This window comes from Seriola lalandi, unplaced genomic scaffold (assembly GCF_002814215.2).
Source record: "Seriola lalandi dorsalis isolate HSWRI2012SDOR001 ecotype SW California unplaced genomic scaffold, Sedor1 jcf7180002054677, whole genome shotgun sequence".
Classification (NCBI taxonomy): Eukaryota; Metazoa; Chordata; class Actinopteri; order Carangiformes; family Carangidae; genus Seriola; species Seriola lalandi.
Genome location: NW_019525230.1, coordinates 582,760 through 597,698, shown reverse-complemented (window position 1 = coordinate 597,698; position 14,939 = coordinate 582,760). Strand labels below are relative to the sequence as shown.

Sequence of the window (14,939 nt, the reverse complement as noted above, 5' to 3'; positions counted from 1 at the left end):
CCGACCCCCGACCCCACCCCTCTAACATGTAGAGGCCAGGACTGAGCACCCATCTGTAGGTTTGGAAGGCGTCCTCTTTCACTTCCTTCCACAACAAAAGCTGACAGCTATGGCAATGTAGTTCACTATACAAGGTTGTTTGGCTGCTGTTGCTGAAGTAGACCAAGCAACATTCAAGTTGTTTCAGTATTTTAGTTTCAGAAATAATAATGAGATAAATCAAAATGTTATTTATAACATGACTAAAAAGGACTATGGTTTATGTGTATGTCCAGTTTTTTGGATCAAAATGTGAAAAATGGTTCACATGAACACTGAAAGTCACTGTGATGACCAGGCCGGCGTTACTGTTAACAAACCTTTCCTGGCCGGTCTCGTCAAGTGCTCTAGACACCCAAACCAAATACTTGGGATGGAAACGCCCCCTAAAAAGGTTTATTGCCATGGTAGCTAATGTTGCAGCATTCGGTTTGCGTGGCTCCTTCTCAAAAAGGTAGGCACTGAGGTGAAGAGCAGTTAAAAAGAGTCTGGGAAGGTAAACACCACACGTCGTCTTCCACTGGTTTTACACCGGGGCTGGGCGGAGCCACGCCGTCACCGTGTGTAAATCAGGCGAGAACGGTGTGATTTCAACACTGTCCAGACTCAATCTGACACGATCCTATATTCCCTAAAGACACTAACCTCATGAAAAACATAAAAACATGGCACTCGACCCATTTACTGTGAGATCCCGGACCATTTGAAGCAACAAAAGGGATACCTTCGCAACTGTGTACAATTCTGGAGAAAGATCACCCCCTAAGGGTGGAGCTGCACCACTTAAATGTGCCCAAAAAAAAATTAAAAATGTGGGCTAAAAGCTAGCTGTCTGATAAGCATAACATGACAAACAAGGACCTCATAACAATAAAAATATACAAATGAATTTGACATCTATTTGTCAAAAAGAATAAAACCTATAATACTATACTAATGGTTTAACAGTTACAGTTGAACCCCAGTTAAAGATATGAAGCCTGTTAAAAAATAATTTCCTTATTTGGCAAATAATAAAATGAGATAGGGGGGGGGGGGGGGGGGGGAGTAATGTGGGAGACAGAAAAACAAATGGCACAATTTTTATCTGAGTTTTCAGATCAAAACTATCAAACGCAAATTGCAAACATACTCCATCGTCTAAAACAAAGTAACTATCTCTACGTATAATGAAAGCAGAAAGAAACAAAGTCACATCTATATAATGGCACAAGCATACTGGAAAAAAAAAAAAAATAATATGGAGACATTTACCCAGCGTTTGATGATCAAAAAACTAAAGTCAAAACTTTTGTATAAAGATACTTCTGTGTCCACTTTAAAGCATATTGTGTGTGAAAAGACTGAAGTACTCTGGAAATATGCCGTGTACAAAATATCTCCCCATATAAACAACATTCACACAAGGCACTTCATTCGGTAAGAAAAGAGAATCACAGTCCTTTCTACTACCAGAAACTGCCTGCATAGCAACAATACGAGGACAAAATCTTTTCAGACTTTTGTGTGGTACCACAAAAGAAGGTTCAGACAAAAAGATGTTTTTTTTTCTTTTTTTTTTTGGTTTTAAAATAAGCACTTCACCAAATAGTAAAACTTTGTTGGTTTGAAAATAAAGACCAGAGTTCATACCTCTTAGCATTTTGTCCCCCCATATTACCAACTTAGGACGCTCTGTACACTTTCTGGTGTGGTTTTTGTGAGACACAGTGCTCCTGGGATATTGAGTGTTTTTTGTTGTTTTTTTTCTGATGGCACACAGAAGGCAGCCAGTCACCAGGAGATGAGAGCAGAGACAGGATTAAGGTTTCCACAGTGAGACTCCAAAGCGTCCCCTTGGGGCAGAGACAAGAGGGGCGCGTGTGGGAAGATCTGCCTGAGTCTGAGAGATGTGGTTGTAGAAAGGGGCAGAGATCGACAGAGAGGAGCATGGAGAGCACAGGCGGCGCCGCGGTGATGTGTCCTGCTACCTGCTTCTCAGATTCTGCAAGACTCCGTAAACCTCTTCTTCTTTGCTGAGTCCTTCAAAGAAAGGCAGCAGGTCCAGCAGCTCCGTGTCATTCATGTCGTCAAACCAGGACTGGACTGGGACCTGAGGAGACGGGGGAAACCACCTCCAGTTACCGTCTGTTTAAGATCTACTCGGATTTTGTTGCTAAAAAGCAACCAGGAGTAAATTGTAGGATTAACTATAAATGTTTTTCTTATTGTCTGAAGTATTTTTTTTTTTCGTAATGTTACGAAAAATACAATATTATGGAAGATAAAGGATTATATTAAGGTAGCACACAACGGGAGCCTGGGACTCTTGGTTATGGGGCAAATTCACAGGATAACAAGAGTCTTCTAACTGTTTTGTTAATGGTTTATGACTCACAGCATTTTCTGGGTGGAAAATGTAAGAGGCAGGTGAATTGTCAATGATGATGACATTGTTGAGCTCTCGTCCCAGCCGGCTGAGGTCTTTGACGTAGTTTCCTCTGTGAAAAACACAGGATTCTCTGAAGAGTCGCTCTCGAAACACACCCCACTGGTCCAGCAGGTCTGCCACAGGGTCTGCATACTGCAAAACAAATATCAGCCAGATCCTGAATTTTACAGCCAACTGCAACAATGCATTCAGAAAGTACAGGGGGGGGGGGTTGTTCAGCGTTAGGGACAGGGAGACTGGTCAAGGCTGAGGGAAATCTAAACAGAGCAAAGCTAAAATTCTGTTTGCGCTTGTCGTTGTGGCGTGTTGAGTGTGGATCACAGAGGGAAAACATTTATTAATAAATAATGATTTAGCATAAGGCTGCAGCAAAAATGTGAAAAGGTGAAGGGGTACTTAATACTTTCTGAATACTCTTTATTAAAAAGCACATCTTTGCGGTCAAAGGCCTCAAGTAGAAAACTATGAGAACAATTTGCAAAATCTAAATGCTACCACTATTATCCCAAAAGAAAGTAGAGCAGGTTATCCTTCACAGCTGTGTTTAGCTGGCAGGGAAGATGCCTCAGGAAACACTACTCTATGACACAACAAGCACCACTGACACTTAGCTCAGCTGCTTAACTCAACATGAGGAATATTTGATACTGCAGAAAAATCCCTGAACATGATTATATCTGTCTCATTAAACTTACCCATGCTGTATTGGCTAAGATGCAAAAAATGCAGATGGACAGGAAATTAGAGTGTGAAGCAAGAGCAGATGAAAAGCACAGACCAAAACAAGGAAATAGGAAATGTTCAGAGACCCGTGGGCGGGCGTCACTGACTTGTTACCAGATTAAGTGTCAGAACAGAAAGCATGTCTGTGTCTAAACGCACCTTGGCAAGACTGGCTGTAAACAGCACACATTCAAATAGCTCTCCCATCTTTTGAAGAAACTCGTCCACGTGGGGTCGTTTGAGCACATACACCTGCAAGACACACACAGATTTTAGGCAACATACATGGTGTGGGAGGAGTGTCAGACAAACATTGGAAGCACTAATTCTGCGAGGGAGCACAAGTTACTATAATTTTCCACAGTGTAATTTATAGCAGTATTAAGACTGTGTGATGTTATTTACAACAACAGCTTGTGAGGACGGCTAAAGAAATAAAAAAAAAAAAAAAAAACCCTGCTACACACCTACTAACCACCATCTTTAAAAGACATCATTCTCACGTGTCCCCTTCACCAGTCCAGCAGCTGCCACCAAGTGCAAGTAATCATGAATAGGCCAACCAGGATACACACAGCCTATCCTGGATTACTTGAACTGGATCACAGCCAGTCTCTCTTCAGGATCTTCACACAGGAACAAAATGTTGCTCTTGCCCCTAATAAAGAGGTAAAAAAAATGTTTTTCTGTTGTGTGCACAGTACCTGATGAACGGTACCATCGATCTCCACTGGAACAATAAAATCAGCATTGCTGATGGGCTGCGAGAAGAAACACACAACACAATAGCACATTATTTTTCGTCAAACTGTGGATGTAGTACCCCCCACTGTCCAGCAGAGGTCCCACCAGTAACACTTAAAAAAACTGCAATTCACAGTTTGTCGGGAAGAAGATAATTGGTCTCTTTTTTTCTGCCAAAACAAATCCCTCCTGGTTGTTCTTCTCACTGTAACCTCTCTAGTAATCTAACACAACAGACAGAGGTGGCGTTCCTCAATCAGGAACTGCACACACAGAGGGTGAGTTGAGGGAAAAAAAGAGGGGGGGGGCTTGTAAACAGGAACCACGCACAACATATTCTGGAGTTTAACAGTCCCTCTAGGTTACTATTGCTGCACTTCTTCATACAGCTTTGTACATGGTGCAATGAAGAAATTCTGTAACCTGCAGCCGGTTGTCAACATCAGTCGGCCTTAAGTCTTTCCTATCATCATGCTGCTTCTATCCTAAAGGCACAATCAGGGCTGTAATATGGCCCTTGTTCTTGCCACAGCCCAGACTTTGCCACCTGCTTCTCTCCTGGCTTGTTTACACAGTGACCTAATGGATTTGACACAACTGTAACTTCCTGCGTGTTATTGGCTGAATGTCAACGACGCTGTAGGAGTAAAATGCCCGTATGTTTTCAGGGTAGTGACAGTTGTGAATATTTTTTTCTATTTACAAGTTGCATAAGTAAAGATTTAGATGTTCGAGCCAACGGGTGATTGTATCTTTCTAACATAGAAGCAGCTCATACTCAAACATCGACAAGTGACAATGTACAACAGCGCAGAAGATCAATAGTATAGTAAACCTCAATTTGAGCTTTGGCCTCTTCTTACCTTGAATGAACTATGGACGAGCGTTTCATCCAAGTCGATCACCACACACTTTTTGCCATAGTCAGATATTTTCATCTCTGGCAGGAGGTATTTGGCTGGTGGCTGTGGGGAGGACAAGGCGGATTGTGTCAGATATATGGACAGAGAGTGATTATGTTAGAGAGAGAAAGAGAGACTGAGAAAACGAGCTTGATACAAGACATATATTTGCATAAATTAATGTGTGAGGCTGAGCAGAAAAGCCAACGCTGCGTTAGGAAGAGCATCTCCATGGGTAACAATGCAGCTGAGATAAAGCCGTGTCTGAAACGATGCGTTTAATGGACCCACAGCTTTACCGTGACAACCTATTGGATTCTTCATCACCAGACATTCTCCTGCTTCAGCGACCATCAAAGTAAAGATGTCTGAAATCGCCTTAGATCTTTCTCATATCTATGGAGATTAAATTAAGTTTTACACATTCTCCCAGACAAGGGCCATGCAAAGGTTAGCTGTTGCTGCAGTCGAGCAGCTGTAGTTTCATTGAAATCACTCAAAAAGAAAATGGCAATAAACTGAAGTCGTGGGAATTTTGCCTCAATGCAGGAACAATGCTGTGTTAGCACTCAGACATCCATTCACATTTGATGGATCTGAAGAGTTGAGCTTCATATGGTCAGTTATAGGTGATTTGACTGGTTTGTTGGCCGGACCACTAGATAAGCAGATCACAACTAATTCCTTCTATGAGTGACAGGATCAATTAGTTTTACCTCTAGGCTGAGGGTGAAAACGGACTAGGAGCTACTGTGGAGCTTAACTCTCACTCACATTATTCAATTGCATGGATAAGTAGCATAATAAATGGATTTATTTCTTGCAGGGAAGCTCCTGAGGCGATTAATAGAAACTCTTTTACACTTAACTTGTTAGACAGTTAGTGTCACAGTAGTTCTGAAAGCATACAAACCACCAAGTGTCACTCATGCAGATGAGGCACTGAGGCACCATTTAAACCCATAGGTGCATATACACCTTCCGCACAGCCAGTGCTACGACGAGCTGAAAATGAACTGCAGGGTGGTAGCAGAGCTAAAGCCCTCTGAGGAGCACTGGAGCCCACACAGACAGGATGTGCCAGCACCAGCCCACTCAGCCTGCATGCAAAGGAAAAGAAAAAAGGCAATACATACACTAGGGACAGGGATGACCTCGACCTGGTCACACTACAACACATGAGAGATAGACACGCACATACAAAACAGGGTGAGGGGTAGGAAGGAGAACAAAAGAAAGAGATAAAAAAACAAAAGGACGATGGATATGAAGAAAAAAAGAGAAAACACTATTCACAAAAAGACATTTTACAACTGACAGTTCAAAAGATATGCAGATGGGAATATTCTTGTTCCAGTCCAAAATAGGACATTTGGCACGTAGTGGTGCAGCAGCTCACCTTAGGAGGTGATCCATTCTCCTCAACAGGTGGAGGCAGCGAGCTGGTGTTGGTGTTGGAGGCTGGTGGCTCCACATTGTAGTTGCGGAAGCAGCAGAAGAATGTGCTGAAGATGCTCCGGCTCCTCTGCTTCTTTAGGCTGCTGTTCGACTGGGACGCTGTCAGAACAACAGGAGGGGGTGGGAGAGTGAGGGGTGAACAAGTGGATATGCAAATCAATGTTCTGTTGTAAAAATGGAGCAGGCTGAAGCTGAGACGCATTTATGTTTGGTTATTTGCATGCTGAGTTGAGGGTGCTGCTTGAATAACTGGCAACAAACTTATGTGTTCATTACAATTCTCCTTGTGGCCCCAGTTGTGTGAGCTGCACTGAATCACAACAAAAGGTGAGACCTTGACGGTATGATTAAATGGCATTAGTGCTGGATTTGTTGACCAGGCCTGGCAGAAGCACCGATCAGAAAATAACTTCGCTGGCCGGGTGACTTCATCAGTCACACATAGCGACAGTTCAGAGCGTACTCTGCTCTGATTGCAAATCGCCTCTCATTCCATGACTACGGAGCAGGGCCTAAATCAGACACTGAGCTTTTATTAATAGTGACAAGTTGGAAGCTGCGCACTCCTCCCTCCTCCTTTTTGCCCTGCTGTGACTCCTGTCTCCTGATTGGCCCATTTTGAACGCTTGCTTATGTTTCCCTCCCATGTTTCAGCTGGCAGGTGAGTGACTGAAGCAGCCTGGACATGCACAAGAGAGGGGAGGGAGGAGGTGGGAGGCCCTCAGACCCCGCAGAGCCTATACAAGGCTGCATTCCTCTCCACCCATTAGTCCCCACTGCTTACCCCCTCGGCTCACACAACCAGAATGCTTTTGCAACTGAAGACCAGTGAAGAGCAAATAGCATTATGTCATATGTTTTGGCATCTTGATATTATGCCACTTTGTTCTCCTGGCCTTAAACAAATACCCAGCAGGTATTCATCATAGGAAACACTGTGCCTACAGAAAATACATCATATAACTTTTCTTAAAAACAAGCTTGTATCACTTAGAACAACAAAACCTCATAAATACCCGAATTATTTTTTACATCACTCAAGCTTTGTCAAGTGTTACTCTGACAAAACATTCCAACATATCATCGTATCTTGAGGCCACAAAAGCAGTCGGAGCCTCATATCATGTCATGCAAGGGGCATAATATGGAGTTACCACACTGTTTGGTTTAAGATTACTTCACTTCTATATTCTACAGCTATAAATACTCACAAGTGAAGTCAGAAGTATCAGACACTGCCAGAGTCACGACATGTCACGGCTGCATGAAACACTTTCAACATGCACTACTTCACCTCTCCATCACTTCCCTCTATCACTGGCATTAATTATTGTCTTGCGAGTGAGGGCATGCTGTGCTGACTACATCTTATCAGCGACACAAGCTCCTTCACCCCAAGACAAATTAAGCATAATATGCATCCATCAACAAGGAAATAACATTAAAACATTCAGCGACTATTTTAAGTAACGGAAACCTGACCACAAGTCATTGCTCAGTCAAGCAGTGATAATATAGTAATGCGCTAGAAACCGTATCTGGCTATTAGTTATATTATAAATAATGTTTTATGTTACAGTTTATTTCACTGCATTATTTAACAATAATATTTTGCAGTGATTGTGTGAAACCCAAAACTTAAAAATAAATAAATAAATAAAAAACTCTCCCCTTCTGTTCCTGAGTTATGTGTTGAATAATCGCAAGAGAAGTATTTCTACTGAACATTATGGTGTCACAGTGAAGATCACCTTTGACCTTTTGGATATAAAATGTCATCACTTCATAATTTTACTCCATTAGACATTTCTGTGAAGTTGTGGCATAATCGGCGCATGACTTCTTGAGTTACGGCCAAAAATGTGCTTTAAGAGACGATAGTGACCTTGACCTTTGACCATCAATTTCTAATCAGTTCATCCGTAAGTCCAAGTGGGGGTTTGTACCAGATGTTATGAAATTCCCTTAAGGAGTTCCTGATATATCGAGTTCACAAGCCTCTGGCCATGCTAGGGCAAAAAAAACAACTAAAGAATTAGCTAGATAAACTGTTTTTATGGAATGAAATTGACTAGACACTGCTCTTCAGTTTATTTTGTAAGTACTCCAAAAGAAATCCCTCAGCAAAGTCCTATCTGATCTTCTTAGTGTCCAAAACAAAGAGGGCGTTCTGCAGGTGCCAACAGGCAAGAGGAATGAAACAGCAGGATGCATTAAAGATTCCAGCTACTGCCCAGTTTTTCCAGAGTATAAAAGGCCACCATCTGACCAAATGCAATGAAAAATACCAAATGCTGCAACAACCACCACATACCAAAGTAATAAACTGATTTAGAGATTTGTTTAAAGAACGTTTTCTTTCAGGAATTCTGAAAAGGAAAATTTACCAAACTGTTCTCTGTGATCCCCTAGCTTCAGTTATACGGTAACATTATGAGATGATCATATCTGCTGCCGTAAGCTTGGTTTACGTCTAAAAATAACCTAATTGGCACCGCACGACTTCTTATTTATTAAAGTGGACTTGGTCTCGTCATTTCAGCTCTGTATTACTGTAAAAGTGGGACACTGAGGCAGTTGTCAGCTTCCTGTGACTCATCACTACAACCGGCTGCTGTATATATTTCCTGCACAAAGACCCTCAGAGAACTCCAAAGACTACCGAGTCATGCACATAGCGAACTGGGCCTCAAATGCACCACTCAGCTTGAGTGGATGGAGGGTAGTAATTCACTAATGAGAGGTTTAAATGAACAAAGCTGGAAGTCAAATTCCAGTACCTTTATTCATATCTTTCCCACAACACATTGCAACTCCTACTCCTCAGACCCAAAAACAAGACTAGGTCAAAACCTAGTAAATGGCTGGACTGTGTATTATCAATGATTGAGGACATAGCTGAATACTGTTGTGGAACCACTGTAAACAGCTGACGTCAAAGCGTCGTATTCGCATTCTGCCCAATGTCAGCGGGGGTTCAGCCCTTTATCTGTTTGCTTCTCTCCTACTCTCTGTGCTCACATATACAGTATTTTAATAGAGCTAAATTCACAATAAAGCTCATTAACATGTTTTTCTGTTTCTGTTGTCAGACAACGGGATAAGTATGAAACAGTGATTGATATTCAGCTCATTGAGAGTACATGTTAACTGCTATAATCCTGATTTTATAAACTCAACATCATCTGAAAAAATTCAGCACACACATAAGTTAAAGATGGCTGTGCTGTGATTTCAGCTATATTTACTTGTAAAATGATGACTCAGAGAGAAAGCCAGACGCGGCAGAATATCTCTTATTTTATCTCTGAGACAGCGCAGAGCCTCCGTCTGGGTAACAAACTGCTGCTCCGCCCCTCTCTGCCACTCACTGAACAGAGAAGATAGAGTGATGTGCCTCGCACTCGCCAGACAGTACTGGCCACGCTTTTTTTTAATGGAACTTAAAGGTTTGTCCAAAAACTCACTATATTTGTCGCTAGGTGCTTTTTTGGAAAAAAAATTATTATTATCATTTTAAATCGCCATATTCACCAAATAATTTTGGAAGAGCAACAACCACTGGGGTAAACTCCAACACTTGGCAGGCCGACCAATGTTGTAATTCGATGACGCAAGTCACGCTGCATTTGGCCGACCAATGGTGTAACTTGATCACTCAGTCAGTCATATACATTTGCATTAATAGGGCAGGCTCTACTGTTGCAGTAAAGCCAAAAATTACCCATTTACTGGACACCCTGTGTTGTTACTCTTGGTCTTAGGCCTTTGAGGTTCCAGTAAGTCCACATACAAATAAATAAACTAAAAATTATTAATTAGCAGGCTTGATAACAACTTTCAGCAGGGGTCTGAAAAAGAAGTGCCCAGAGGCTCAGTCACTTTTCTCTTGGGCCGAGAAGTGTATGCTGTGTCCTAGATACATGGGAGGCTTTTTGGTTGTTGACACAACATATAGCTTTGGACTTAGTCCAGTACAGTGAGAAGCTTAATCACTCCCACGCTCTCAGCGCAGTGCAATTTTAAAACTTTCTGTTTGATCTAGGTTGTGCACTGAGCATCATACATGCTATGACTATTTGTCAATAGTAAATATGTTAATCTAATGGAGTCTAGTGTCGTTATTCTTTTAATCTACAGAAAAAAGGGAAGGGAGTTAAGCCTCCCACAAACCTTAAAAAGGCATATATGTATACTACAGTAAAGTGTATGAAGAAAAGGAGACAATGGCACAGGATCAAATGATTGAGACATTGTTTGTTTTGATTGGTTGCTTTCAGTCTGTAGCCTATCTATACTTCCACTGATTAATTTTCTATAATTGCTTATCCTGTGCAGGTGCCAAGAAACTATCCCAGCACACACTGAGCAAGAGGTAAGGTATACGGGTAAGGTAAGGTTGCCTGTTTAATAAGTCTAACACTGATAGAGAACCATTTACACTCATGTTTGTATGGACACTAGTAACCAATTGACTTAACCTACATGTACAAGGTGAAGATGTAACCTCCACATAGAAAGGCCCCTGCTGACCTGAATTCAGGTAACCACTTATCAAAAGAGAAACTAGCCTTTTAATGATAAAATAAGTAAATTGTATATTATTCCAACAATGTTTTTATCATCTCATTGCCTTGGTAATTAGTGAAATTGTAGATCAGAACTTTTTAAAAATGTATATGCTTAACACATTTATGAAGTAAATAAATAAATAAATACTGACAAAACCTGTCTGGTTGAAATAACTGAACAACTGCAGTGGTCAATGCATACCACCACACATAAATCAATCTTCAGGAACGTCTTGGATTCCATGACTGAAGAAGAGTATTTATCAAAAGGGTAAATGGATCATGTAAGAGGCACCCATTCATCTCATAGATACATTAAGGTCCCAGTGCAACAGTCTCAGTGAGTGGCGACTTTAAATAGTTGAAACCACCCTTTATCAACACCGTCCAAAATTTCTACAGCAAAGTAGACCGACAAAGCCCACAGCCACAACAATCTTATTTAGGATGGTTTTTCATTTTTTTCCAAACTAAAACCTTGTATGACTGCAAGAATGAAGAAAATTATCATTGTCATCTTCGCAAGTAGTTATACTTGTCCTCGAGGTCAGTGGTGCCATGGCCAACAGGGCAGCGAGTCTATATTTAGGCTGCTGCTTGGCAGCCAAACCAGTGTGAAAGGCAGGCACATGTCGTAAGATAGCCAGTAAAGGAACACTGAGAGCAAAGGTGGTCAATTTTTGTCCAGACAGTTTGGAGCCTGTTCAAGCAACAGAAGACTACCTGTTAAATTCCTCTAGGACAGCTGCTGGAATGGGCTACATGCTATGTGATTTGCAATAGATGAAAGACAGTCTGTGTATTAAACCCAAATAATAAAGCTAGGAATCATGCCTTGTTGAGACAGAGTAGGCTGAAATATTATATCTGTTAAATTGTTAAATACAAAATAAATAAAGGATCTTTACAAATTCCTGGTCATAATCACAGCCCACGACTATTCCCATCACACTCAAACTTTGTTGTTTTCTAGATGTTAAGAACAAATAGAAGAAAGAACATAGCCAAACAATTCATATAATGATGGTAATATTAGACCCAAGGGGAGAATACTGTATGACTCAGAGAAAATGGAAGAGGTAGGAAACAAACAGCAGCATCACTGCTCTACTTTGTCCTGCACAACAAACAAACATAGGCATGATTTTCATGCAGCAGCTTCTGTGTGTCTGTGTGTGGTGCCGCTCTAATTGTCCTGTTGGTGAACAATTTAAGATCATATTAAACAATACAATAGTGAAATTGATACCAGGTACCCCATTAACATAACTTGACAATTTGACTAGACAACAGAACCTAAGTTCAAGATGATACAAACATTTCACTACACATGTACTTGCTGAATAAAACTATCAATTAATTTGTCCATCTTTCAATTCACCATTTATACTATAAACAGACTTTAGACACCACAAGCCCAACATGATGCCTCACATTTGCTGACTTTCTTTGACAAACGGCCAAAAGACTGAAGGCATTTAACTTACAAAGAAACAAAAAGGGAAAGCAAAAACAATTTCTGCTTTCATGAAGTCATAGCCCACGCTGTCTGGTATTTGTACTGGGAAAGTTACTTGAATCATTAGCACAGGAATTTTCCTGAGAACTTACCACTAAATTGACTAGACATTTCAACACTACTCTTACCAAGTGACCGCTAATGACTTTGAAATTACACTTTTTCCCCAGCACAATAACACAAACACCAAAGCGCCAAATTATGGTTTATAGAATACAAACAACCTTTGAAAAAATACCTTTAAAGACATTGATAATATTTTTACTCAAACAAACCAAGCTGTTAGTAAAGTGTGTATGGCTACTCTGGAATCTGCATATTTCTACTGCCATACACTGCAATGATACCCTCCCATAACTCCCACATACCTGCAATGATAATCTCCCGTGACGCCCACATATGTTGAATTCACACAGAATCCATAGTACTTGATGAGGGATACTTTACCACCCTCAGAGGAGAATGCATTGTTATGCTTGAAAGACTTAAGTTCTCACATTACTAATGGACTGACAAGTGAGGTTTGAGATGTGATACTGATACACATCCCATGGGCCTGGGTGACCCGGAAAGCGTCAGAGCAGCCAGAGGAATGGGATTGAATGAATATTAGCTGCTATGGTCTTGGAAGAAGAGATTTGACCTCCACTGAGGATCATGCTTAAGTGTGAGTGGGGAAATAAATAGGGAGCAATGAAAGATGGAGTACAAGTGAAAATGAAGGCACACACTACAATTTGATCCTGAGATTCCCATATAATGTGGATGATTATGAACTGAAACTCAAACTAATGATTGTACCAGAGGTAGGAATCGATTTCTGGTGGTGATAAAAAAAACTGTAAACTGGTAGTTAATTTCACTTGATAATCCACAAGACACATAATCGTCAAACAGTCTTCATCTGACAGAGGGCAGCTGCACTGTGTACAACAAAGGCAAAAGCTGATGAACTAATTTCACTGTAAATCTGTCCATCCTACAAAATGATCACAGTCGTGATAGCTTTAACACACCAAAGACTCATGTCTGAAGCAAAAGTCCGTGTTGATTCACTTTACATTATATATCCAACAATACTGGAAGCATATAGCTCTCCTGTGTCTGCATACTTGCGTTGTCCCTGAGAAAACTTTACTAGCCCTCACACCAAACAACGGTCAACTTTTTGGCTTCTTGTGGTCGTGATTCATAAAGTGAATCACCTGTCAAATAATTAAGTACAGTTGCGTAGCCAAACAAAACAAACACAAGCATGAAATACACATGTTGGGAAAGCGAAGATTTGGCATGAAAAGGGTTTAGTATCGATGACTACTGTTTGACAACAATTATGTTCGTTTTAATTCAGCAAACGTTAACGGGGTAAAAAAAAAAAAAAACACACGTCTTGAGACTGGAGCGCTCTTCATGTTGAAGGCGCAGCAAACAAATGTTAAGCTAGTTCGATAACTTATTCTGGCCTCTAATTAACTTGTTGCTTACTAAGAGTTGGTTAACTAACGCTAGTCATATTTCCATGTTTTATACGACAGTGGCAACAGGCAACCGGTGTCTTCAACTGCGAGAGCAGCTAGCAAGCGCGAGCTAACTGCTAACGTCAGTCGAGAAAAGTAGTTAGCTAGCTAGCATTAGTTATTTACCTATAACTGACTTCTTCTTACCTTTTTCCTGGTTAAAAGATATTATTTCCTCCTCCTTCGGGTTGGAAACTTGGGTTATTATGGACATGTGGTCCATTTAGACGGGTGGTTGTTCCTGCTTTGTTTCCCACAATGTTATTCGTACTAGCGCGCTTGCTTCGTTAGCTAGCTACTGTTAGCTAGCTGTTTAAAATGAGGATGACCAGCTAGCCCACAAAGCCAGGCAACCGTCCGTGGCGAAGTGTTTGGGCAGCGGGGATAGCCAGCCAGCTAGCACGGTGGTGAATGGAAGCCAGTGAATGGCTGTCATTTATGGCTCTCCGCAAAATATCATCGCTGCAAACAAGTATTTTGTGGGCAACACCGACAGCATGTGTGGTTTAAAAAAAACAAAAACAACCGACGCTGAATTGCTAACTAGCTGAAGTTAGCAAGTAGCCTGGGTTAGCGAGTTAGCTAACGAAGCTCCGATCATCCAAAATGTGAGGCCGTGTCTGGAACAACGTTGAAAACCCCTGGGAAGCCCGTCGGAGAATTGTTCTTGTCCAAAAACATGCATCAAACGCGGAGTTGCTCAACGTTAAAGTTAGCTAACACTTCAAGGCAAACAGTTCATATCTGCTGGCCCTACATTCCCTGTGCAACATGGAGGCTTTATGTATTTTGAGTTGCATCTGAAGCGGGGGCACTCGGAGTGGGAGGGGGCGGTTTGTTTCTATGATGGATTCTCTCAGGCAGGCAGCACAAACTCGCCGCACTACATTGCTCAACCCATGCAGCTGGCTGGACGCGGCTTTCTCAAGCTGCTTTTGCTCTGTAATTACTGTTGGTCGCACGCAACAAATTATAGCTCTTTATTATTAGCATAAAAAGAATACATTCAAACATAATACACTTTATGTAATTGTA

At 41.3% G+C, this 14,939-nt stretch overlaps 1 protein-coding gene across 2 annotated transcripts; it reads right to left on the bottom strand.

Annotated features, from left to right (window-relative positions):
• Nucleotides 1–6: 6 nt before the first annotated feature.
• LOC111666557 (CTD small phosphatase-like protein) lies at nucleotides 7–14,729 on the bottom strand. Of its 2 annotated transcripts, XM_023421916.2 has the most exons (8): nucleotides 14,052–14,729; nucleotides 6,239–6,396; nucleotides 5,976–6,008; nucleotides 4,801–4,902; nucleotides 3,898–3,954; nucleotides 3,353–3,445; nucleotides 2,417–2,602; nucleotides 7–2,131 (listed from the first exon to the last, which is right to left on the bottom strand). In XM_023421916.2, the coding sequence occupies exons 1-8, from the start codon at nucleotides 14,125–14,127 to the stop codon at nucleotides 2,006–2,008; spliced, it is 831 nt and encodes a 276-aa protein (XP_023277684.1). In that variant the 5' UTR covers nucleotides 14,128–14,729; the 3' UTR covers nucleotides 7–2,005. The 2 variants fall into 2 exon arrangements, with proteins under 2 accessions (XP_023277684.1, XP_023277685.1); XM_023421917.2 differs by lacking the exon at nucleotides 5,976–6,008.
• Nucleotides 14,730–14,939: the final 210 nt, after the last annotated feature.